Source organism: Dreissena polymorpha, chromosome 14 (genome assembly GCF_020536995.1).
Source record: "Dreissena polymorpha isolate Duluth1 chromosome 14, UMN_Dpol_1.0, whole genome shotgun sequence".
NCBI classification, from domain to species: Eukaryota; Metazoa; Mollusca; class Bivalvia; order Myida; family Dreissenidae; genus Dreissena; species Dreissena polymorpha.
Genome location: NC_068368.1, coordinates 43,466,335 through 43,493,697, shown reverse-complemented (window position 1 = coordinate 43,493,697; position 27,363 = coordinate 43,466,335). Strand labels below are relative to the sequence as shown.

General features: G+C 35.2%; 1 protein-coding gene, 1 long non-coding RNA gene and 1 other non-coding gene across 4 annotated transcripts; 1 reads left to right on the top strand and 2 right to left on the bottom strand.

The window, feature by feature from the left end:
- Positions 1 to 977: 977 nt before the first annotated feature.
- Positions 978 to 11,984, bottom strand: LOC127858980 (DBH-like monooxygenase protein 1 homolog). Of its 2 annotated transcripts, none has more exons than XM_052396370.1 (13): positions 11,826 to 11,984; positions 10,592 to 10,845; positions 10,114 to 10,260; positions 9,694 to 9,873; positions 9,105 to 9,188; positions 7,630 to 7,803; positions 5,529 to 5,631; positions 5,079 to 5,245; positions 4,111 to 4,302; positions 3,606 to 3,665; positions 3,165 to 3,297; positions 2,578 to 2,741; positions 978 to 1,314 (listed from the first exon to the last, which is right to left on the bottom strand). In XM_052396370.1, the coding sequence occupies exons 1-13, from the start codon at positions 11,839 to 11,841 to the stop codon at positions 1,201 to 1,203; spliced, it is 1,788 nt and encodes a 595-aa protein (XP_052252330.1). In that variant the 5' UTR covers positions 11,842 to 11,984; the 3' UTR covers positions 978 to 1,200. The 2 variants fall into 2 exon arrangements, with proteins under 2 accessions (XP_052252330.1, XP_052252331.1); XM_052396371.1 differs by having other exon boundaries at positions 2,590 to 2,741; positions 11,826 to 11,983.
- A 3,237-nt stretch (positions 11,985 to 15,221) lies between these two features.
- Positions 15,222 to 17,651, top strand: LOC127858985 (uncharacterized). Its single transcript, XR_008039219.1, has 2 exons — positions 15,222 to 15,373; positions 17,356 to 17,651. It is a non-coding gene; the product is annotated as an uncharacterized LOC127858985 (long non-coding RNA).
- Positions 17,652 to 18,076: 425 nt separating this feature from the next.
- Positions 18,077 to 18,148, bottom strand: Trnaq-cug (transfer RNA glutamine (anticodon CUG)). Its single transcript has one exon. It is a non-coding gene; the product is annotated as a tRNA-Gln (tRNA).
- Positions 18,149 to 27,363: the final 9,215 nt, after the last annotated feature.

Below are 27,363 nucleotides of genomic sequence, written 5' to 3'. Positions count from 1 at the left end.
GATTATCTTTATCATTCTAATGTTGCCAAATCTAAAAATAAATGCTTTTAATATTATTAAGTTTTCTGAGAAGGATGGTAAAAATGTATGATAAACTGCTAAAATATTGTTTCATACTAAAGAATCACTCTCTTCTATTGATACCGGTATTTCTCGAATGTTGAGCCGTATTCTATTATATCCAAGGGTTATTAACGGCGAATTTAGAATATTAAGAGAATTTGTAAGAAACAGTCATACATTAATTAGAATTTTTAAGAATTATTGTTAGCCAAGGAATCGTTTAAGTGAATGATGTTAATTTTTGACTTAAAACTACGGATGCGTCAAGTTACTTGAAAATTAACCGGTAAACTTATTAATGTAGCTGGTTAATTAACCAGTTAAACAAATACTTTAGTATGTTAAAGTAGTATTTCAAAAACGCCACATTGCACGTGCAATTCTTTTAAATGTTCTTTAAAAAAAGATATGACCTTTTACGATGATTTCATTTTCGGTTATATCATGTCCGTGATATAAATGTATAATCAAAAAACACAATCAACTTTACAGATGTTCAAATGTTTGTAATATTTGGCATGTGATCATCCTGTCTAAAAGGATTTGGACACATAATCCATTAAATTTGGACAAACAAAGCACATAAACAAATTAAAATACTTCGTTATCAGGTATCTTGATTTACGTTCGCGTTCAAGCGTGTACAAACAGCTATATTTCTTATTAGATCTACTGTGTTTTTCTGTTGTTGCTCCCCCCCCCCCCCCAATTTATTTTTCTAATGTTCGACGTACTTGTCTTAAGATTGGTGATTTTGTTTCGAGTTAAGATCGACGTTAGGTGTTTATTTGGTTATTAAATTAGTTTAGTTTAATTATTCGCTCTGTGAATACATTAGAAATATGATTATCTTGATATAATTGAGTAAATTGGTTAACTAGATATAAATATATATATATAGATACTAACATCAGTCAAAATACTCAATATATTGATAATTATCTCGAATAACAAAGAATGTCTTGATACAACTGAAATTCTGTTGAACAAGGCGAAAAATGCTAAGCAAAACGAACATTTATAATTAAGCACATTTTTTTTTACACTCTAGTTACTAACTATATTTATGTTTAACATTCATAGTTCGCATTTCATGATTGCTCGGTACGAAAGCAGTGAACATCGTCCACCGTGACGTCACCCGACAATGTTGGCGAGATTGGGATTTATAGCGTGGTCAGTGACGTCACATTGAGATTTAGACGGAATGTAGGGAACGACTGTCCTCTCATCGAAGTGGAAAGTGAACACCTTTAGCAAAATAAAAACAAATGATCATAAATAAGTAGATTTAAACTGTCGGACAGAGCACTAATCCACTAGAAAAAAGAAAATATTCCATTTGTGTTTCTTGTGATATTTTTTTTCTTTTTTTCTACTGCAAAATAGATCTATCTCACAACAAAAAATTAAACCATTTCATTTTCGGACAATGTCTTCATTAAAACGGTCAACGGCCTCTTAATAATCGGACATTTGAAATTCGTATACGCGAATTTTAGTAGACTTGCAAAAACAAAAACTAAACGAAACCGTCGGAGACGGGTGATGCTCCCCAATTTATTTTTGTCACAAGATTGCACTATATATTCAGATAAAAGGAAACGTCTTGAGGGCTAAGTAGTTGGGGGGACAAGATTTTTTAAATAAAATTTCAAAGGGCCATAACTCTGTGAAAAATCATCCGACTAGAACCCGCTGATAATATGCACATCTCCTCCTAGTAGTGAAGCTTCCCATAAAGTTTTATTGAATTCCGGTCATTAGTTGCTGAGAAATAGCACGGACAAGAATTGCACTATATGTACAGTTAATGGAAAATTTCAAACTGCCATAACTCTGTGAAAAATCATCCGAGCAGAACCCGCTGATAATACGCACATCTCCTCTTGGTAGTGAAGCTTCCCATAAAGTTTCAATGAATTCCGGTCGTAAGTTGCTGAGAAATAGCCTGGACAAGAATTGCACTATATGTACAGTTAATGGAAAATTTCAAAGGGCCATAACTCTGTGAAAAATCATCTGACCAGAACCCGCTGATATTATGCACATCTTCTCTTGGTAGTGAAGCTTCCCATAAAGTTTAATTGAATTCCGGTCATTAATTGCTGAGAAATTGCCCGGACAAAAATTGTTCACGGACGGACGGACGCACGGACGGACGGAGCGGCGACTATATGCTCCCCCCAAATAAATTTTTGGGAGCATAAATTGCACAAACTATAAAATAAGTTTTTGTATATTAGACAAAATATTATTTATAGAATTTAATATCTCATTTTAAGAGAAATGTTGCGCCGTAGCCTTTGATATCAACTTAGCGACCAGTAAGTCACGGTTTCAATCACCACTGTGAGAGCGTTCTTAAGATAGTCGCTCAAGACACCAAGTACTGGTTCTACCCACGAAACGGACTCAAGAGCTGTTCAATAAGATTTAGACCTCCGGCAAAATCGAGCTAAAATAAAAAGTTTTAAACTAAGACAAAAGTGTTTTAAAATTGTTCTCTTATACCAGTGTACCGACCTTCCGTGCATCTGCCTGCGTGTGTGTACCATGGCAACCGGTTCTATAAATGGCGCTATTAAGATCCGCTTTGAACTGGTTTATGCGCGTCTGGTCCGACCAATCAAATTCGTGTTTCATGAAGTACATGAATGAATCGGTGGAATTCGAGTCTGCAGAGTAACGAAATAAACTTAAAAGTAAAACATCATTTTATGAATGCAGTAAATTAATAAATATACCAAGATATTTACCAGTGACACCTAGTCAATTGCATTCTCTTTTTTTACATAAGTTTACTAGGTGAATTGACTTGATCTGTTCGTGTTATACACGATTGTTATAGAAAATCGCAACAAACAGGATAATAAATGTGACTAGCAGCATGTTTTTGTTTTGTTGGAACAATTTGGTCACATACGCTATACTTTTAAATACGCGTACTTCTACATGTATATGGAAGTACTAACGGTAAAACCAATCATAAATGTTTCGACAAGTATGTTCTTATTATTTATATCACAATTTAACAAACGCATAATACAAAGACCACTGTTAATAATATGTCCCCAAACTTCCCCCCGCCAAAAACGTACCATAATAATTTCGGTTAAACGTTCGGTTGAAAATCGTGTTCATGTCCGGTCTAGATTCGCAGACGTTCAAATCTAGGCGCGGATAATGGTAGATAAACGCCTCGCACATTTCATCCCGGGTTGTCAGACCTCCCTGCGATAACCAAAATGAACGTTATAATGTCAGTCGTTTGGACTGAGATAGCCATGTTTAACCCGGCTACGTATACAAATTTATCATTCAGAACTTTGTAATATTTCCTCTTAGGAAAGAATTGAACAACACTTATGAGAAATATGGCACAGAATATTCAACAAAGAAATCTGTTATACAAAAAGGAATAAACGCATTAACGATTGTGCGAAAACAACACTGATTTAGTATCAGTAATAAATAAAAAAGAAAGCAAACGTCGGTATTGACTTGCACCAATATCGGTCATAATTTATCATTTTACTTACAAATGCAGGTGTCGTCCTGCCAATCGTACTGTATGTGCACTCCACGGATAAACTGTCACCCTGAAAACAACAACAAAATCATCATCATCATCATCATCATCATCATCATTATCATCATCATCATTATCATCATCATCATCATCATCATCATCATCATCATCATCATCATCATCATCACCATCATCATCATCATCATCATCATCATCATCATCGTCTTCATCGTCGTTATCGTCGTCCATCATCATCATCATCATCATCATCATCATCATCATCATCATCATCATCATCATCATCATCATCATCATCATCATCATCATCATCATCCATCATCATCATCATCATCATCATCATCACCACCACCAACACCACCACCACAGGCATCATCATCATTACAATCATCATTATTATATTTATGCAAACCAAACGTATCATCATCAGGAGCAAAATATGAGATAAAAAGCAATTTTGTTCTAATACTATTACTTCAAAAAATAAATCCGCTTACTTTTCGCACGACTACTTCATCCGGCAATGGGCGGAACTCTTGGAAGTAAAAATCGTAGCTCGGGTCATCGATTATGGGGGGCAACTCTGTCCCGTTCCGGAAGTGCCTCGTTTTCATACCAGTTGCTAGGAGATGCGCGTGCTGCATCACACTTATTATCCGGAATTCATCAGTATTTTGTCCAGCCATTGTCTGTCATCGAGACATGGATATCCAAGTTACAGTGCAACTTAATGTAATATTCTCAGTTAATATTTTTATCGACTATCGGTAAGTGATAAAATTGCCAAATTCAAATCAATGCTGACCTTTGCTGATGGGTAAACTCGGAACCAGCCATTTAGATCCTTGCGCGGAGGTTGAACAAATGCTAAATAACAATCGCTGTTTGTCAAAATATTCCTAATATTTATGCAGAATGGCTTATTTGTCAATAATTGTGCGATGATTTTCCATTTTGCAATCTTATTTTTTTTTAAAAGATTTATGAACAAAGAGAAGACTTATCTTGCTTTTTATTATGCGTTTTCTAGCATTAATTTTTCGATCGAGAGGCACGCAAGGTTGTAAATGCTAATTGATCATAAAGAATACGAATTTGGCAAAGAAAAATAATGCATCGAACACAGTTTTTGTTATATAATGCCATGTTTAATGGATAATTCACCAAGGACGACACTTATATATTTTTTATATTAAAAATTCCTTTGAAACGACCTACCGAATGTCGCTCAAAAAATTGAGGTCAGGGTCTAAATCACGTGTGCATTAAATTAATTGCCCAACTATCCAATATTGTAATAAACGTCGCAATATTTGTATTAAAATATTAACCGGAATCATACTAATCAACCCCCATGAACGAAAGTAAAAGAAATTAAGTTCGTAGAGGCTGTGTTTCTAAAAAATAGTTTTATTGTCCCTACAACAGATAAAAATGATAGTGTTCGAAGAAAGCACACTATTACCTGAGATAAACAATGGTCGGCGCAGTAGCCTTTTGATACAAAGGAAGACTCGCGCGGTGGTATGACTTGTAACGGTGTTACATCATGTCCAATAATCAACGTACCGACGTCATGCTGACGTAGCTTTGACGTCAGACGAATACGAACGCCTGAGTTGTCTATAACACCTGTTTCAAAATAGAAGTATTAAATTGTATCTATTAAGTACATATTAACCCATTAACGTTGTGTGTACTCGCAACTGTTATCACATTTACAGGAAATGCGCAAAACTCAAGACTATTATGAGAGTTTAATGTGAAAAAAAATCACGGGCGCTATAAAGGCATATTTATCACTTTTAATTAAGTCAGTTTTGTTTATGTGTTCATATTTGTGCCCGTCAAATAATTAAATCATATGAAAGGGGACAATACATTTTTCTTGTCATTTCGTGTGTGCGTCACCGACCTTTCTTCATGCTCGGGTTGTCATAGTGCATCTGCATGACGTAGAAAGAATTATCGTCTGCCCCTCCAACAGGGTATCCGGTGTGCGGCGGGAAATAGTAGGGCTGCAATCAGTTAATTCCTATCGGAATTCCAATGTTTGCTAGGAGAAATGTATGTTAATGTACTTGTTGACGAAGCAGCTCGTCTAAGTTATCATACCATGAAAAATTTCTTCACAATGGCGAACTATGTAAAAGACCGAGCCAGTCCGATTGAGATAGCTCGATTTTTCTGTTCGGCATATCTCGCTGATTATCATTGATAAAGGTATAGGAAGCTCAGCTATAAATAGGACAGCACAATCTGGGAAAATGATTTTATAATAGTTTCAAAACGTTAATTTTAAATCAGTTATATTCAATCCATTATATGTTTATAGATCAATGAAATAAATATGCATTGTCTGTATTGTATTTGTTATTCATACCATTAGGGTGTAATGTTTTAAGTCTGTGTATATACTAAGTTTCTTTACACAGACGATTTATGTAACTAACAACATCATTTGGCATAAAGGAAAAGTCATTTGCGATGTGGTGATCTTCATTAAAATGTGATGCGACCAAAGTTGAAAATTCAGGGTTAGAAAAGTTTCTTATGTCAAATCGATGACTGTTCATTCTTTTTGACACCGGTTGCATGGTTTGTCCAAGTTGAAAACGTACTGCTTCTTACAGTGTTTACATGTTATGAGGTATATTACATCTTTAGATGCACAATTCATATTCTTCTGTAAATTAAATTACTCGCAATTAGGGACATAAAAAACTTTTCTAACCCTGAATTTTCAACTTCAATGTAACCCGCCTTCATTTCGCTGAATGGATCAAGTTCCCCACGGATATTACTTCCCCGTACCCCCAATTTTGGTTTCGTACCCTACATTTTGCGTACCCAATTTTTTTCGTACCCTAATTTTTGCTCGTACCCAAAATGTTTACGTACCCATTTTTTTTCATACCCAAATTTTGTTTCGTAACCAAATCTTTTTTCGTATTCAATTTTTTTGGCATAATTTTTGTACCCAAAATGTTTGTGCCCATTTTTTATCCTACCCAAAATTTTCGTACCCACATACACATTTATGGTGATGTAGATAAACTTTAATAGATTTTATATAAATCCTCTTCAAAAGCATCGTCACACCAGTACTGTCAGTACGTTGATATATGCCGGTAATATGGCCAATGTTCACATCGTAATGTGCAAGCTACACTGTATATATGAAACAGTCGTACCAATAACTAGATGTGTCAAAGCCTCAGCTGACCATACGACCCTGTCTAATAAATGAGAAGTTAAAGGTAAATTTACTGATGATTTCATTTAGAGCTACAAAGCTATGAATATTACCAAAAAACGCAGCTTAAAGAAGGCACTAAATGTTCGCCAACAGCCTAACTCGTTTAACTAATGCCCTCACCTTACCCCGCCTCCCTCAAAGACACGACCAAGCCAACAAACAGTTAAAGGGGGCTTTTACTCGCCCAAATATAATCTTTATATGCTTAAAATACTTGAGAAAAAAAAAAGTCCGTATTTCTGCCAAATTGGTTGCAAGTGCAATTTCGCTTTCATTTTAACAGGACGGCTCTTCAGCTGAAAAAAGTTGGAACGAAATCTATCCAACATTTAAGAAGGAACTATGTAAGGAAATGCACATTCTTCGGTTAGAAATAACCAAGGGACCTCTTTTCACAAACATTATCATTCAGCTTTAATAGTTTAGCGAAATCACGTGCGTAATAACGGGCATACAGTTTGTCCCACTTTGCGTGCCAATACATCTCCTACTTTTGAACTTTACGTTTGTGAATATGGACTTAACAAGCAAGTAAGTTCTACTGTACGAATGAGCCTCGCTCTGTAAAAACGGGGTTAAATGCCTATGCTACAAGTTACGTCTCAGATTCTGCAAAGGCAAACAGCGAAAATCCAGTTTAGACGGAATGCGTCGGCCATGATAAGCACGAGCGGACCGAAGACAAATGCATTAAACCCCGTTGTCCCAGAGCTAAGTTCAAAACACTGAAACTGTATCATCATGATGCGCATCCTACCCCTCCGCCTGTAGCCCAACCTATGAACACTTCCGGGCACGCCGGCCAACCATCCGGGAATCCCAAGAAGCACTCGCCACGTGCGCCGTGCAGGTGAGGGTGTCGCCCGGGGCAGCGCTGCACGGTAAAATGATGGACCATGTGCTCATTTCCAGGCGTGAATAGAGGCTCAAACTGAAAGAAAGATAAATACTCTTTTACAAATTCACTATTATATAGAGGATGTTTGTTGTTCGGTGAATTATCGATTTTAATTCACGAGTGAAAATATATATTTTTTATGATCACGAGTGAATTTAAATCGATATTCCACCGAATCCAACAATTTTTCTTTTTATTTTATGCTTTTTGTCACAGTTTATATACATTGTACAAGAGTTTAACTAAGGAATTTCGCTGGGATAATGCCGTCATTTCGTAAAAGAAATGACGTCATTTCACAGTAAACAGTGAAAATAATAGATAGTTTTCACTGATAATTTTCACTGTTTGAAACAGTGGAATTATCCGTATTAATTCACTGATATTTATCTATAAACCACCGGAAAGCATAAAATAAAACGACATATTACACATTTTCTGTATATTTAAATCTTCTGATTGTTATTTTTTATTTCTGTATTTTTCAAGGCGTGTTATGACCGTCCTATGCTGTCACTGATACGTAGTTATTGGGTTTAAAAGCCAACCGTTTCAGTGAATCTTTTCCGTGACATTCATAGAACGTGTACAGGGGCTGCTACTGGCCCAATAACAACAGTCATTAAGACTATGACTGCCTTGGTTACACATATAGAGTCAAATCTTGTTTTCAATGTACGAATGCCATTTGAATATGACACTCGTGTAACTGCAACGTTCAATGTGAAACGACTAATTTTGGGGACTAATACAATACGTAACACTTTATGCGGTTTCGTGGAAAACCTCGCGCAAAATCGTCCTTGTGCCTTTCTGTGCGTTCCGACCAGCTGCAGCGATTTTGGCAATCCTTCCGTTTCGCCGAAAAAAAAAACACGGGAAAGATGCCAAACCAGTTTGACCGCGTTCAAGGATATTGGTAATAAATTCCACTTCATACAGACATGCATAGTAATAGATTCTATATTGTAATGTCTGCCCCATGTGTTACGATACTCGTAAATCAGGTTGTTCCTCACTTTCTTGACTGTTACATTGTATAATTTGACCAAGGATATATGAAATAATAAACGAAATTCAACTTTCTACACTTAAAATATCGTTAACGACTGCGATTATGTTCTTAAACACATGGTTTAATTATCCTGCACAAACACTAGAGGCGTTATAGTTAAACAAACGTTTATCGTGATTCATCGGCTATCTCCGGACTCCTCCTTTAGACTGTTCGCCTTTTATGATCCTCTGGCTTGGCCTTTGTTTGTGGTCAGATAAAAAAATACGTAATACACATACTGTATTATTAATAAAAGAAACACGATACGTATGTATACCATGACCATGTGATGTTTCCCCCCTATGTCCTCCATCTGATATCCAACGCACATATAAGTCGTGTCGTTGCTGGGAACCTCATACTGAAAACGATAGCATTTAAATATCAACAAAACTATTCCGATTTAGTTTAAAATTTATATTACGCTTTTTAGGTTCATATAAAGCAATACCGTTATATATATTTTTTTTTTAATTTTACCAATGTCTTTCGTTGATTTAACGAAAGTATACATTTGTGCATTCTTCTTATTCATAGTGTTATTTGTTTAAGATATGGCATTTTCTCATGATTACCATTTTAAGGTAATTGTATTATGTATATAAGAGTTATTAGAGAGCAAATACTTAATTAATCCTCAATAAAAAAATAAAAAAATACCAATGCTTATACAAATTTTGTGAGGAGAACTGTTTACAACTGCACTGAATGGGTGGCTTAAATGTTGTAAAAGTTGTCTCCCTTTTCGATAATGCATTTCCCAAAGTCCCACGCTTAAGATAACACATTTGCCACATGCATTTTTTTCGTATGTGTTAACGACGCGTTTGTTTATAAAAAATACGAACAAAGCCATAAATACGTACATTTCCCGCGGTTAGGTCAAACACCTTGACGTCCTCGTGCGAGATGACGTCAGGCGGCGCGTTGACGTTGAGCAGCATGACGCTCTTGGCGCCCCTGCGTTCGCCACCGTGGTACACGAGACTGTGTTCGTCCGCGGGGTCGTCCGGATGGTACGAGTAGATCAGACGCTGGGTTGCGTTCTAAAGGGGTCGTTATGGGGGTAAAAAGGTTAACTTTAATTAGAGAAATATAAAACAAAATACCGTGAATACACCATTTGTGTTATTCTAGTTAAATTTTGTAAGATTACATACTAGTATGACAAATTTAAGTGTGGAAGAAAGCACGTGGTTGGCCAAGTATCGATCAAGAACAACAAGTATTGATAATTTAATTAAAAGTTAAATTAATTCTCACATGGGCGGTGACGTAAGGTTTACCGTGATTACTCTGTCGTCTGCATCGCACGTGTCCAGCTTCCGGACAAACCTCAGACTGGTTCCCATGTCGTTCTCTTCGCCATGAAGCAGGAACCAATCCTGACTCTTATCAACCACAGGATGCGCGTGCGCAATTGTGTGCATATCCTTAAGTAAGAAATATTTAAGATTAGATTATTTCAACATATGGTTTAAAACTACTTCATATTTATGTCATATACACATAGATTAAAGGCTGCGTTTAAAACCAGATTTTCAACAAAACAATGTTCATTAATAGCGGTATGTCGGTAGGACCCCCATTGTTTAGTTTTAAATTTCAATGGTATTTTCAACATAAAAATGTGTCAAATGATTTCTGTACAATAACATTTATACTCGAGCAACTGTAATCACAAGCTTCGGTCACATCTAATTCACAGAAGCCACACGTAGTTGTTTGTACGTCTGTACGGTTTGTTTTTCATACTAAAGTTACCTTGAAGAAGACATGCCCATTCTTAACCCAGCCGACCACGACGTCCGCCGGGAACATATTCCCATTGGGGGAAAGTCCAAACCCAACGTAGCCATGCGTCTTCACGTGTACCTCGAATGTCACGTGGCTCGAGTTATAGTTCCAGTACACGACGAAGTTTCCCGCCTTATCCAGCGTCGCTGATTGGTTGAACGCTTCTGACGTCTCATCAACAGGTTTTCCCAACGCCAGAGAGGTGGAAATAAGCAGCGTTACTGTCAGATTAATTCATGGATAATATTGTAAAATAAAAAACATATGTTAAAAATTATTCAGTTTTATTTTAATTCTAATTTTCATGAGTTTCAAAATACGCAACACAATAAATGAGCCGCGCTCTGTGAAAAGTGGTTTAATACATGTGCGTTAAGTGTCGTCCTAGATTAGCATGTTCAGTCTAATCAAGGACGACACTTTCCTCTTAAACTTGATTTTTGCTAATAAAAGACTTTTTTGAAACGAAACATATCAAAAACGCGGAAAGTGTCGTCCCTGATTAGCCTGTGCGTAATGGCTTATTTGGAAGATACATCACACACATGCAGTTATCCCCCTTTCTTCACAGATCACGGCCGAAATATATTTCAGATTGTAGAAATATTTTTTAATTGACACCAATAAGTGTGTAATCTTAAAAAAAACTATGCATGCTACAAAATGATTTATGCTACTAGCAAATTATGGAATGAAGTCACGCGCAACTGGGTACTTATTTTTAGCCATATGTTCCACATATCTGCTACGTACAGCATTATTTAGTCAATGAAGTAGTTATATTCGTGTAAAAAAATATCAATACCCTTTATGTATGCATGTTTACCTGTCCGATAAATCAAATTTTATCCATGTTTCGAACCACCAAACGATAAAAGATGAAATAGATCACTCGCTACATTTGATACTGATGCCACATATTTTTAGTTACAGTCTACATCCGAAGAATTTATTAATTTTCTAAAAATTAATAATTGTACGACTCGTTCACACTAAAATACTAATGATCATTTTAATAAATTGACTTAAAATTGCACTGCATTAGCTTGAAAATATACTGCCTCAACGTGGAGCGACGTTTATTAAATTAACGACAATCAATACGTGCAGACCGATAAGTGAAATATATTATATATATTTTAATGAATATCGAGCAGTAAAGTCAATCTTTGATATATATGTAACCCTGTTTTCCACATACCTGCTAAGAACAGCATGTTTCAGAATATGAATTTAAACCAGCGCATATCGTTTTATTCGAAGATATATGTCAGTATAGATACCCATATCTATCTCCACCGCTCAGAGGAGTGTTTAGTACATGCGGTAAGGCCGAACAAGGTATTTGTTTCTACTATTAACATCACAAATACGTAGGTTAGGTAGGTCTGAACTTTCCATAGCGAACTTTCAACATAACACTATTTATTTCCCGCTGTCATCAGATGATGCAGGAACATGCAGAATTCCCACAAATTTCTACTTGCAATTCATCCTTTAAATTCGTTTATGATCGAATATAGCACAGATGACCAAACATTTGATAACAAAGTGAGTGAATATGATCGATATTATGAAACAAAACAAACACTTATCTTGAAAAATAAAAATAAAACAGCTTATGATCGCCACTCCGTTGTTTGGCCAGTCATTGCTTACGGGGCGGCTATATGGGGGCATAAATCCTTTTCATGTGTAACAGCTGTCCAGAACAGGGCAATGCGGTTTTATCTAGGAGTGGGTAAATACACCCCAAATCTTGGTGTTTCTGGAGAAATGGGTTGGACTCCAGTCCCTATCCGCCAATGGAAAGTGTTGGCAAATTACTGGGCCCGTCTTTCCACTACCAATTCCTCTAGATTAAACAAGCGCATAGCACTCTGGGCTAGAACCAGATCAGAAAGATGTAAAAATTGTTTTTTCTTTGTGCGAAAGCATCTAGCTCATTGCAATCTTAGAAATGTATTCCTTTAAGGCTTGGGGCATCAGATGAAAAATTCGTGTTATCTATGCAAATACACATAAGAAGGAGGCGTGGATTGGGTTTTGAAAATAAATGTTGACATTTTGCATTTATCATTAACAAAACGAAATTAACAAACATTTACACGCGTGCATTGTCGGAGATGTTTGCAAAGCTGTCAACTTGAAGTCACATATAATAGATCCAAATTGAGTTCACAATCATTTAGTATTTGCAACATCGTATTCATATTGCTTTGCTGTTTTTAAACTAGTGAAATCGGCTGGGCACTGGCGCTCATGTAGACACGATGTCAACTAGGGATCTGGGGCGTGGGCCCAAAAGGTTTTACTGCATATAATCTTCCCCGGTGCTAATCCGGCCCTGGTTTTATACGATTATGGAAAATCTAAAATGCTCAGCTGAAGTATGATTATGGCATATTCATTTGTGCACACGTAGGTACCCCTCCGGTGGAAAACTGCAAATTTTGAGAAATGACAATTAAGTATTCTTTCTATTTTTATCACAGATAAAACAAAAACAATATATGCTCAAAACTTGTATCAGCCTATTTCCTTTATATTGTTTACTTGTTTTTAAACTCAGTTATGACAACATAATGGTGCATTTTTCTGTTTTTTTCTGAGGGGAGATAACAATACCTGTGTGCTTTTTTTGTTTTTCCCTTGTTACACTTCATAAATGATAACAAACGAATTTATCATGCATTTATGTATAAAAACATAAATAAGTCGTGCTTTATCAATATGTATGCTCACAAAAGAGAATTTTGTAGTGTAATGATTATGAAATATGTTAAAAGGGGGGTAGAGGGTTAAAATGTTTGAGAATCCTTAATTGTTCCTTAATGTTTTCTTAAAATTTGATTGTGTATGCAGAATGCCATGGTTACATTAAATATGGGAAGATAGAACAGAAAATGTATCAGAATTTTAAAAACTTAATTTAGTCACATTAAAATAATCGAGTTTACGTTGAACTTGATATACAAGCCTGTTGTGAAATTTACACTTGATAATATGATCATGCCATCCGCATCAAATGACTCACTCAGATAGTGGATATAATAAGTACAGAAAGATAAACGGTCAATTCAGGGCAAACACACTCAGTCCGAAAGTGAATATAATATTACTATACACTTATAGGACTTTAAAGGGTCTTTTTCACGTTTTGGTAAATTGACAAAATTTAAAAAAAGTTGTTTCAGATTCGCAAATTTTCGTTTCATTTATGATTTTTATGAGAAAACAGTAATCCTGAACATTTACCATGCTCTAAAATATCCATTATATGCATCTTTTGACGATTTGAAAACCTGAAAATTATAAAGCGTTGCAGCGCGAAACGATTGAGTTATTTGGAAAGTTGTCGTTATATTTTGTGAAACTACGAGGATTGTAAATTTATATGAAAAATAAAATACATCATTCATTGAATGAGCACGGATGGCTGAGTAGTCTAAGCGGTAGACTTTTACTCAACGACTCCAGGGTCAGTGGTTCGAGCCCAGTTGAGGATTACTTCTTTAATTTTTTAATTGCATTATTGTTTTTGTTGATAGAACTTTTTAGATCCAATGTTCACATTTATCAATATAAAACATTTAATGACAAATTTCAATAATGCATGCCAAAATCTGTGAAAAGGCCCCTTTAATTTGGACCCTGTCCGAAAGTGAATGGAATATTTAAATGAAGCACTCATACGGTTAAAATGAACACATGCACTCACATCACATGTATTATGTCCGTTTTTTACCAGATGGCATAATGGTGATATATTGAATTAATAATTCATTGTGTATGGATCTAGTATACATCCTGTAACAATGCCATTAATGGTCATACCAAAAGAGTGAAGCTTTGTGGCAAAATGTTTATAAACATGTTTCACATATTTCACACAGGACATGTTATATTGCCTGTGAAGTTTTCCATTAGATCGGTATATAACGTGCGCTATTCAATGAGTTTACTCATAAACATTAAACTTTCATATAATGCAATATTTATTAAAAGAGCATGCGATATTTTGTTTACTAGCTTTGTATTGCTTTAGACTCAGAAATGGCAATTTACGCAACAAAATTGGTTGAACATTTTGGCAAATATCATTGATAGTATTTGCAACCGATTGCTTGATTTATATTTTTCGATCTAGGTTCAATTATCCTAAATGAATAACACAATCGAAAGAGCAGCTGCTTTTTCACAGCCAGCATTTTAAGTTTGATCACTAATGATTAACTCGTTTGAGTTCTATATTGAGAGTTCAGCTGAATCAGCGAATACATGTTATAAATGATAAATATACAACTTGAATATGCTATTTGAAATAAGTTTTTGGAGTATTGAAATACAACAATTTGTGCTTGATTATAGGCCAATATTCTGTGTCAATAATATACAGTATATAAATTGACGCATTCAGTTTTACATGGTTTGCTGTGGGATGCTTTTCATAATTTTGATATGCTACTTAAAAGGTAAATACAGTGCACTTTTATTATCTGTCCGGAAAATAGCCCAGCTCACGTGAACCGTTATCGATGATGAGCAATGCATGCGATTTGGTAACCCCAAGTTAACAATCATACCTGAGCCTGATAAACGGGTATACGAATCAACATTTATCCTGTCACACGCCTTTATACTTATATTGCAATTCTTGGGGGTTAAATGTTAACACTGATAAAACAAAAATAATAGTTTTTCGGAAGAGGGGCGGACTAAAAGATAACGAAAAATGGACATACAATGGTAATGTTATTGAAGTGGTTGACAACTTTAATTATTTAGGCACAGTGTTAAATTATACCGGAAGTTTTAAACTTACTCAGGAGCATTTGGTTGGTAAAGCCCTTAAAGCCATTAATACATTATTGTTTAAATGCAATGAATTTGACATAAAACCAAAAATATTTTGTCAGTTGTTTGACTCATTTGTGGGTTCTATATTAAATTATGCTTCAGAAGTATGGGGCTTCACCAAGTCAGATGATATTGAACGTATACATTTGAAATTTTGTAAACGATTGCTGCAGGTGAAAATAAATACATGTAATGTTGCGGTTTATGGAGAATTAGGTAGATTCCCATTGTATGTAAACAGATTTGTTAAAATTGTAAAATATTGGTTTAAGGTTCTCAACAATGAGAATATCATAATGCAAACTGTATACAAACAAGCCTTGAATGATTGTAATAAAGGTTGTACAAACTGGGTCTCAAATGTAAAGAATTTGTTAAATAATTATGGATTTAGTTATGTTTTTGAAAATCCAAACGTTGTACAAGTTAATAGTTTTATCAGCGAATTCAAATGTAGACTTGTTGATAATTTTAAACAAGAGTGGTACGGTAAATTGAATAATAGTTCTATTTTAGTGATGTACAAAGTTATTAAAAGCTGTTTGGATTATGAAGCATATTTAGACTTTAGAGAATGAATACCATTTTATATGTATATGCCGTTGTTACACGGATTTAAGAAAAAAATATTTAATCCGTATATTTTATATTAACCCATCAGTATATAAATTCCAAAAGTTATTAATTTCCTGTGATAAATCAGTTATTTACAATGTATGCAAATATATCAAAGAAGCTCTTTTTTTAGAAATACGATTTTAAATAATACTGTTTAATACAATTTATTACCGCCTTGATAGTTTATAAGTATTTGTACTCGTGAATGTGTATTTTATGTTATTTAATATTGTGTTGTTATACCTAGTTACGTGACAGAAAAAAAAATGTATATACTTTAGTATGAAGACGATGTACTTGTGTATAAGTCGGAATAAACTGTCTGTCTGTCTTTAAATCAGCCCGATAACCAGGTTAACTAATATCCCAGAAGATATTAGGCTAGATGACCACGTGACCTCGAATATCCGTCAGTTGCTATCCGTGCATGCGCATGCATTTACTATTAATAAAGTATTTTTTTTCTATTAATAAAATACAAAATACATGTAAAAAAACTATTATTTAAACAGCATAATTTCGTCTTTGTGTATTGAATCAATTACGAGTAACTCGATTTCTGTGTGTTTTAACAAGATGGAAGCTAGCCTAAGCGCTTTGCCTGACGTGACGTCACAATGTTTTTTTCGCGCGTGATGTTTACCATATTACATATTTAAACACAAAATACTCGAAAACTAGATATTTTAGAAACATGTCAACGAATGTTGTAAATGTGACAGGATAAATAGAATAATAGGTTGGTGACGTAGATGGAGAATGGTTATCTGGCTCGTCGGAGGATCTTATTGAGTGAACCGAATCCTCCGACTTCTTCATCCACGTCACCAACCTATTATTCCTATATCTTTGGTCTTTAAATAAGGACGCGGTATTTCATTTACTAAAATATGCTGTACTTAGCATGAAAGTGGAACGCATGATTAAAAATGCGCGACCAGTTTAATTTAACTAAAATTCTTAAATGTTTTGTTAGCAACATATTTCATTTTCGTACCAAACACATTTAAGCGACGATCGCATAGTAATTTGTATTAAATAATATGTCCATATCAATCATGTATATTTATAATCTTCTACACTGTTGTGAATTAAGAAACCCTCGAACATGAGAAATAATCTTTCTTGTGCTTATTAATGTGTACAATCTGTAGTTTTTTTTATCGTTTTGCAATACTGACTTCGGGTATCAATGACTTCATATGGCAGTTACGCTAATCCTCTTTACCAATGTGTTTTTTTTTAACCATTAGGTGCGACGCCAGAAGCGATCAACCAATCAGCGACGCTGGATAACGACGGTAACTTTGTCGTGAACTGGAACAATAACTCGAGCCACGTGACATTCGATGTTCACGTAAAGACGCATGGCTACGTTTGGTTTGGACTTTTCCCTAATGGAAACATGTTCCCGGCGGAAGTCGTGGTCGGCTGGGTCAAGAATGGGCATGTCTTCTTTCATGTAACTGTAAAATAATTTAAAAAAAAAACACGCCCATTCACAGATTTTGGCATGTTTTGAAGTTTGTTATAAAATTCTTTAAATTGATTAATTAATACATCGGAACCAACCAGCCAAGGCTGATTAGCGGAGATAACTAAGTCACAGTTCGCTTCGAGAACAGTAAACAAGTTATGTTTTTTGGGTTTTAAGCATTACTGTTTAGATTTATGACATAGGTATGACCGATGTATTATGCCTTATATCGCTGGAAAATGTCTTCATTGTTAAATTGTAAATAGATTTCAACACATGTGCATGAAACCATTAAATGCACAGAACTAACACCGACCAAATTACTAGAATATTAAGAAAATATTGAGGTTACAAAGATAGGTTCCCCCAGATTTGAACTCGGATCGCCTTGATAGCTTACCATTACACCATTGAACCGCTGTTCAACATGGCCTCGCAAGCACACTTAAAATACTGAATATATTATGTAGATATCAATAAATCTTGATAAAACATTATGGTTGCACCGAGATTTGAACTCAGATCGCAAGATTCAGAGTCTTGAGTGCTAACCATTACACCATGGAACCGCTGATCCATGGCCTCGCAAGCACACTTACAATACTGAAAATGATATGTGGAGATAAATATATCTTGATAAAACATTAGGGTTCCACCGAGATTCGAACTCGGATCGCGAGGTTTTGAGCACTGAGTGCTCACCATGGCTGCATGGAACCTGTTTTGAGATCTGTTGTAGTGTATATATATGTCCTTAACGGCCTGAGGTTCCATCTTGAGATCTGTTGTAGTGTATTTATATGTCCTTAACGGCCTGAGGTTCCATCGGGTGGAGTGACGGTCCAATGACCTGGCCGATACAATTATGTAATCTATAGACAACTTATCTTGATCACATTTGTGTCAGGCACAAATAGTATTAACGTGTTACTACGCAAAAAATAAATACATAGTGCCGCAAACATGTTGTTCCTCCAAACAGGAGGAATGAGAGCGCAATAACTCGAAATGAACGCGTACAAAATGAGCTACATGACCATGTGAAAACCAAAACTGTGAGCGCGATGGAGTTGTTCGCTTTCTATATAAAACGCTAAGATAAACTGAACGATTTCCAACGGTATAAAATACTTTTTAACCCGTCTGTTGATTTTAACGGTGAAAATATCAAACATGGTAAAATTAAAAAGGCACAGCACGTATATTCATTAAAACTCTCAAGAGAGAATATTAACAATTAAAACATACTACCCCTGTAGCGAATACTGTGATTAGTTTCTAACAGCGTCTCGACGTGTTGAATCGGTTGTTGGCAAAATCGCGGCTCACGAATACGTCATATTTGAATGAAACATTCACTTTAAACAATCTAGTCTGTATCGACAGAAAATGTACGTTTGATTTTTTCGATGTGCTGTATTAAGCGGCTTTTCACCTGACCTGACCTTTGTAAGTGTCCAATAATATTCAAATAAAATTTCCCGCGGCTAGGTACGAATGAATAAACTTCATTTATTCCATTGGCTGATTTGAGTATAACACCAAAACATTGGAAACATATCCGCGTCTTTGTAACACTGTGATACTGCATGAAACAATTTTATCTCTAATGAAAAGGCTCAATAGATAGAACAGTTTTACAATCAATGCTCGACATAAATACAGTTTGTGCGTGCATCTTTAATTTTCAGAGAAATACCAGCGCAAAAGCGTTTATACTAAAGGCTATGTTCTCATATTTAGTACTTACTTCCATATTCATGTCAACATGTTAACATGTAAAAGTATAAAGAGCAGTGGAAGCGAGGCCTCACTTTAATGCATTGCATTTCAACCCGCGAGGTTTTGGGTCAATTCGCGGCCAGTGTGTGAAAGTCAGAGTTTATATACAGTTCATCACCGGAGTTCGCAGACAGTAAAATAATCGTTATATAATAAAGACTCTATCCGTGAACTAGGTGACCTGGAATTTTCTTTAGAATAGAAATATGTTAAATGAAGATATTCAGCAATATAATTAAGATATGTCAATAATAGATTATTAATGTGTTTTCAACGATACAATGATAAATATTATTTTAGATTAATTTAACAATAATTATTCCACCATATTGACAATTGTATTAAGCATGAGCGCGATGATTCTCGAAACTGTTAATAATCGAATCATATAGCAATGTCCGACAAACCACTAAAACAGGTTTGTTCGAAGAACGCGCCTAAAAATACGGATACTTCGCGTGTGGCCGGTTGACTCGTATGTTTTAGTTCAACTTCCATTCTTCTTTTGGTTTTCTGTTTTGTATCTAAAGGTTTATGACCAGCAATATGTAATAATGTAAAATAAGCCGCGAAAACTCCGCGTAACATCCCTTACTGCGTGTGATGCAGCTAAGAACTGCATAGAAAAAGACATTCGCTATCATTGATCTCATTCATTGAACTATCAACGCCGTTTATCTTTTTTTAAAGATATTTCTTGTTTCCTATATACTTATCGACATTCTATACAATATTATCAGTATTTGGCCATTTGTTATGGGCAAAACACGTTAAGAACATTTCAAAACATGTTTATAAGTAGTAAATTTAAATAAAGTCAAACCAGACAGCGCAACTGTCAGGCCGATCCGTTGTTATATGCGTGCCTATCCTGATATATCTTACACAACGATAGGACAATAATGTTATACCTGTACTCTATATACCAAGTTGTTAAGTTTCAACCAAAGATCTATGAATAAACCTTAGATCTTTGGTGTCAACCTACAATCGACCCACATGTTACAGAAAACTGGGCATAATGCATGTGCGGTCCACACAGGCTAATCAGGGACGACACTTTTCGCCTAAACAAGATATTTGACAAGAAGAGAATTTTTTTAACAGAAACTATCATAAAAGCGGAAAGTGTCGTCCCTCATTAGCCTTTGCGGACTACACAGGCTAATATGGGACGACACTTTACGCACATGCATAATGCCAAGTTTTCTCAGAACGCGTCTCAAATACTAAACATAGAGACTCAATATTACCAGAAGGGTACTGGTTGTTATCACAACTGCCGCAGTGCTTATACAAGTATATTGTTTAACTGAATATATAAATAAAAGAAAACATAACAATTAAGTCACTTAAAGGGAACTTTTCACGTTTTGGTACCTTGGCAAAATTGAAAAAAAAGTTTCAGATTTGATTAATTTTCGTTGTAGTTATGATATTTGCGAAGAAACAGTAATGCTGAACATTTATTATGCTCTAAAATATACATTATATGCATCTTTTGACGATTTAAAAACCTGAAAATTATAAAATGTTACAAAGGCGAAACGATTGATTGGATAATTTTGAGAGTTTTGATGTTATCGTTATATTTTGTTACGCTACGAGAAAGCTAATGTAAATTATGAAACACACCAGTATGATAGCAGTTTCTGTAAGAGCAAGGCTGGTAGAGTGGTTTAAGTGAAATACTTTTCCTCCAATGGCCATTGTTTCGAGCCCAGTTGAGGATTAGTTTTTTTTTATTATTTTAATTTTGTTCTTGTTTTTTTTTTACTGTAGCTATTTAGTTCCAGTGTTTATATTTACCAATGTAAAGCAGCATATGACATATTGCAAAACACGCTAAAAAATGTCCATTTAAGATCTATACATATACATGCCAAACTCTGTGAAAAGGCCCCTTTAAGATCTATACATATTGCCGTCTCACGATTTTTCATGAAACAGGTCACCGCGACTCTTGTAATGCGCCACTGACATTTTAAGTCGTGCTATTTCTTTACTGTTAAAAGCATATAACAACCGCAAATAATATGTGTGAGTGTTAATGAAAAATAAGTCAGTATGGAGAATTAATCGAATGAAGAGCATAACTGCATTCAATAAACATAGAAGGATATGTTAAGGATACAATTAACCTTAATAAGATATGGTCGACAACAAGTATTTTTTAGAATTTGCCGTCAGTCGGTGAATTTTTAACGTGGAGATTCTTACTTTCAGTTTACAAATAAACCTAAAACGATGACGAGCGTTACATTTGAAAAGGTAAGCAAAACCCCCTCATTTATCATAAAAATAAAATACAACTATACCAAATACACACTTGGTACTTAACTTTTACATCATAAATGCTTGTAAAAAAAACACACTTTTCAAACAACACAAAGTTAAAATAAAATTAACAATCAATACACGATTGTAACGTCAACATGCCCTGCTTGAACAACTCTTCTGGTATACTTTGACACACGACTGCGAGACATACAAGTGAGTTGCGTTCTGAAACTGGTCATAATGCATGTGCGTAAAGTGCCGTCCCAGATTAATCTGGGATGACACGTTAAGCACATGCATTAAGCCCAGTTTTCTCAGAACAAGGCTCATGTGTCTAGTCGACTTATTTTGGCCAATGGAAGTGTGCATATGAAGGAAAATGTATTCGTAGTTCGTCGTCCGGCAATTAGATTGTTACCCCCCGTTTAAAATGGTAGATCTGTGAAGATATTTGATCTTGAGGTATGCTAGGTACCAGCCATAGTGTCGAACCTCTGCGCAGAGTTTGGTCGCCCTGGTGATACATGTATGATCGCTTGTTTGGACATAACATCTAGTATTTGTCGGTGACCGGTATACTTTCTCAGGCGATTCCAACCCGAGCGCGCATCTGAACGTCTTGGAATGGAGTTATGCTGACGCTCTCATTCGCACATTTCGATGCTGTAATCGGACTTTTATCGAATGTGACGTCACGAGGGTCGATGACGTCAAAAACGCTCTGCTGCTCTATAATCTCGTCTGCCTTCTTGGCTGCAAATTCATAATACATGTTTCTGACACCATCCAGAATGGAGAGACGCAACCGAATATTGTAATTGAAGATCTTGTGGCCGGTTCTGTCGGCAACATGATACCGCAGGGTCGCCTCCTCTAAGTGACTGCTGATAATCATAACCTGCCGACAGGCGTACCGGTATTGACGTTCTGCGGAAGTCGGCTTAACTTGAATGTTTGTTTGTATGTATTGACATTATCGAGGTATTTGCTTCAACTGTTGATAGCGTAATCGATAGACTAAGAAAGTATTCCGTATTTAAATTTCCTTTCATTTGCAATAAGAGTAATGTTCCTGCGTGCTATCTGGTGCAATACTGTCAATTAGTGTCAATTAAAAATGTCCATTAAATATGTTGCCCAGTCCAGATCTACCTGTATATCGGGTACCGGAACTTGCAGCTAGTTATGTGTGAAAACAGTGTTATAGCATTAACAAGTGGTACTTATTTTGCACACGTAGTGATATGTGCTAGACTGAACACGGGCAGACTTACTAACACTTAACGAGTAATTGTCAGTAATAGGCGTGAGACTTTTCATTAAGGAAACAATTTTGACGACCGTAAAGGGTTAAGCAAATTATGTTCAAAAAGATGTACTACAATTTTAATATCTGCATATAGTTATTGAAACAGGTGATTGGGGTTACTATTTATCATCTCATCAACCATACACTTTTACAAAGACCTATAGATAGTTATCTATAGGTCTTTGACTTTTATCACTTTGTATACAGCCTTTACACGCGCTTAACGGCAATGCACATATAGCCACGATACAAATGTATATGACAGGAGACTTCGTTGTTACAATGTTAAAACAACAACAATATTGCATAAATTCATTTGCAATTAAGATGCCCCACCAGCGCTAAAGTTGTATTGTCTCTTTAATAAAGATTTCGAGATTTTATTAAAAGCATTTACAGAAGGGTAATGGGGAATGTGTAAAATTGCAGGACATATTATATCATATGATATGATATAATGCGATGCGATGCGATGCGATGCGATATGATACGAAACGATACGATACGATATATTGAAGAAGAACGGAGATGTATTGGTTGATAAGGAATATTCACAGCTTGATAACATTAAGAAATTCATTTAGGTTTATTAATATACCGATCAAATAATAAATAATTGAAATAGCTTCCTGAACAAATCTTTATTATTGCGCATGTCCGGTATGACCACAAACCAGACTTTGGGAACGGGAAATTAACCCGGGTCGCCAAGGTGAGAAGCGCATGTACCACACACTGCGCTTACCGGAGTCGTCCCTTAAGGCTTTTGCTTGTTGGTGTTTTTTGTGTGTTAGGAAACCATTTCCGTGACCTGGCAGCTAAAAATAAGTAATTTTGAGTCAACTAATGTTATATTTTATATTGGGCGTAAAGATAATTCCAAATTATTTTATAACAGAATCAGTATACGTTTGCCTATAGGACCTTTTCGAGAGCCTATTAAAATAATTAAAAAGTAATAAATACAACAGTGCGAAGCCGTTCTTATGCAAAAAAGAGGTGCCTTAGGAAATATACCGATATAAACGCAAATAATAGGTTATTAAAAGTGTAATTACGCAAAATAAATACGTATAAATACGTAGTAATGCAGATAATGTACATTTATGAGAAATGAACTCGCAATGGCTCGATATAAACGCACTCATATTGAGTTACATCACTATTTGAAAGTCAAAGCTTTAACGTGCTCGAGCTGTTTGCCTTTTTTATTATACGAACTAAACGATTACCAAATGTATAAAAAATAGTAAGAAGATCAGTCTGTTGATTGTATTTATGCTAATATTACAAATATTGAAATTATAGATACCACGATTATATTTTCAGTAAAACATGTAAAGAGAGAAAAAATATACATTGAAGAAGAATTTCATAAAATGCAGCAAAGACAAATTTGCGCCCCGAGCCGATTGTGACGAAGATATTTCGTACATATTTTCATACAATAACCGAAGCATTCGTCTTTTTATTAGGATCGGAGTTTTTGTTCCGAAACTTACAGGTTTAATCTGACGATTATCCACATCAACTCTCGTATTACTTCCACCATTTTTTTTCACAAATCAATAATGTCACAGTTTTTTTTTCTCTGATTTTTTGGAAAAGACCTTGCCTTTTTTAAGGAAAAAAATGCGCGAAACGCCTAATACGTTTGATGATACAACATTGCACACTGTGGGAACAAATATTCAAACACTTCAAAATAAGCTACAAACAAATCTTTCAATTGTTAATGATTGGTGCCAAACTAATAACATGATTATTAATCCACTAAAAACTACTTGTATGGTATTAGGGTCAAAACGGAAAGCTCAAAACATAACAGATCTAAAACTTAAAATTTCAGATACGGTGATCAAAACAGTAAATTGTCAAAAACTGCTTGGCCTTTATATTGACAATACTCTATCTTGGAAACTACACATTAACAGCGTTTGTTTAAAAATGTCATCACGAATGTTTCTTTTGCAAAAAATATAACAATATTTAACCCTTGAAATGCGTAAGCTCTTTTATAATGGTTATATCTCACCTATATCCGACTACGCATGCGTTACCTGGAGTTCAGCGGCCAAAACGGATATTAATAGAATAGTCAAAATACAAAAGCGTTGTGGTGCACATATTTTAAATAAAAAGTACAACACTAATTCAAAAACACTATTTAAAGATCTAAAATGGTTGACTTTCGAACAGCGTAATCACTATTTCACGTCAGTTATTGTATTTAAAGCATTTCACAATCAAACCCCAACATACATACGTGACCTTTTGACACCTTCACAAAATAATCACTATAACTTGCGATCTTGCGCAAAGGGGGATTTAAAGCTAGTGCGAATACCCAAAACAAACTATTTCAAACAATCGTTTGAATTTTCTAGCAAAACAATTTGAATTCGTTACCCCAATCTATACGTCAAACAAACAATTTAATTAAATTTAAGAAAAAATTAAAAGCTTATCTTTCTTCCACACTTAATGAAATAAACTGAACATGCTTCATGTTGTTTTGGTAAATAACATAAGTTTAATGTTTAAATACTGTTCTTGCATAAATGGTTATTGTAGTTTTATGTCTGTCATTTGTTTTTAATTATAATATATATCATTATATGTGCATGCATATATGATTCTTTATGTTTTGTTCTTATTGCTCAAGATGAAATGTGATGTATTTGTTGTAAATTGTATCTTGTTAGAAGACCTTGTTGAAAATAAGAAATGTATTATATAAATTGCATATTATGTTATTTCATCTGATGTATTTCTTAACAAGTCTATCTTCTTTAAATAAAGATTTTATTATTATTAGTAATTTTTGGGGAAAATACTGAAAGTCTTAAATAATCAATTTAACATATTTCACTGTTTTCAAACAAATTCAAGGCAACAGATAATTTAATTATACAATATTTTTCTACACTGGATCAGGTTAACTCATATATTGAGATCGATTTGTTGTTTCAAGTTTCTTTTTTTTTACCAATTAGCCATTAATAGGTTGACATTACTCAATTCTCGGTACTCAATTATCAATGGGGGGAATCACGTGGTCAGATTTGATAAAAAATGGCCGCCGATGCCTCGATTCAATTGAGTCTTCAAACAGGTACATCTACCTTATTACTTACTTGTTTTGAATCGGATAACGCCTATCATAGGGCCAGCCGGAACCGTTTTCCGTGTTGAGGTAACTCATGGAATATTTCGCGATTTCCTGACGGAAAACGTTTCAAGACTCAATTTCTCCATCGAATCGAGGCATCGGCGGCCATTATTTTTTCAAATCTTACCATGTGATTCCCCGCATTGAATTATTTTAAATACTGAATTCTGCCAAATTATTTTCTGTTGCTCGACAAATTTATGAATCTGTTTTTCTTTTCAACAGACATGTAAACTATCTCATCGTAGTCTTTTTCAGTGATTTCCTTGCAAAAATGATAAATACTAAGTTTTAATACCTTTGTCAATGTTTTGTTCCGGTTCAAATTCAGGGCCCTATCTCAATGTAAAAAGTATATATTGGGACCTAACAATTCCCAAATAAAAGGTTTCCCCAAAAAAAGCAAGTTAACTTTTATAGAGGAAAATACGTCTAGGGGAAAGGGCCTTCTCAAAGAAGGAAAAACACCGGCGTCAGCAATTATCAGACCATATTCTACAACCTCCTGTAGCAGTTGCTTCCATTTGCTGCACTTATCAAAATACATGTTACATCAACCATCGATAGATGAAGCATTCATGATCACAATGGGGGACTGATCGGGGATGTGTGTACAAGGCGATAAGAAAACATTGCCTAGAGGCTTATCTCGATTGGCGAGCGCTAATCCCCTTGTTTATCAGGGACAATAAAACATAGCTGCTCTTTTGTTTTGAGGGAAAGTGTACTGTGGGCCCTTGCACGAGCGAAAAAAATTGCAGTGGGCCGATCATTTAAAAAAATCATAGTTCGAAAGCCAGCTGGGGGGGGGCCGGGCCCCTGGGCCCATGGCCTGGGTACGGGCCTGCTAATTACAGTGTGACTATAAGACACAACTAGAGGGCCTAAGCGTGACTAAAAGACAGCTGGTTGATTGACGTAACTCAATCATTGAGCAAAGAAGCCCTAATGATTCTTGGTTACCAGTTACTTGTACAATAAATATCCTTTTCGAGCAAAGAAGCCCGCACAATTCTTTAATTTCTTGGTCCTCCAAGTCCTAGTGACAAATAAGCCCTTACAAATGAGTCTCGATTTTTTAAATCACAGGTATTCAAATTAAAATAGGTTGCAAAAGTCTCTGAAGAGAAATGTTTTCAAATTCCTTTTGAAAATGTCTATTGAGGCGGAAGTCCGGATGCTTGATGGAAGGTCATTCCACAGTTTCGGACCAACAACTCCGAAACTCCTCAATAGCAGTT

What these genes read in the sequence shown, in the direction of transcription:
- LOC127858980 (XM_052396370.1), bottom strand. An exon ending in ATGGGCATGTCTTCTTCAAG is followed by an intron (nt 10,261 to 10,591) that starts GTAACTTTAGTA and finishes TTCTTACTTAAG; the next exon opens with GATATGCACACAATTGCGCA. An exon ending in CACGGAAGGTCGGTACACTG is followed by an intron (nt 1,315 to 2,577) that starts GTATAAGAGAAC and finishes ATTTTGCTAAAG; the next exon opens with GTGTTCACTTTCCACTTCGA.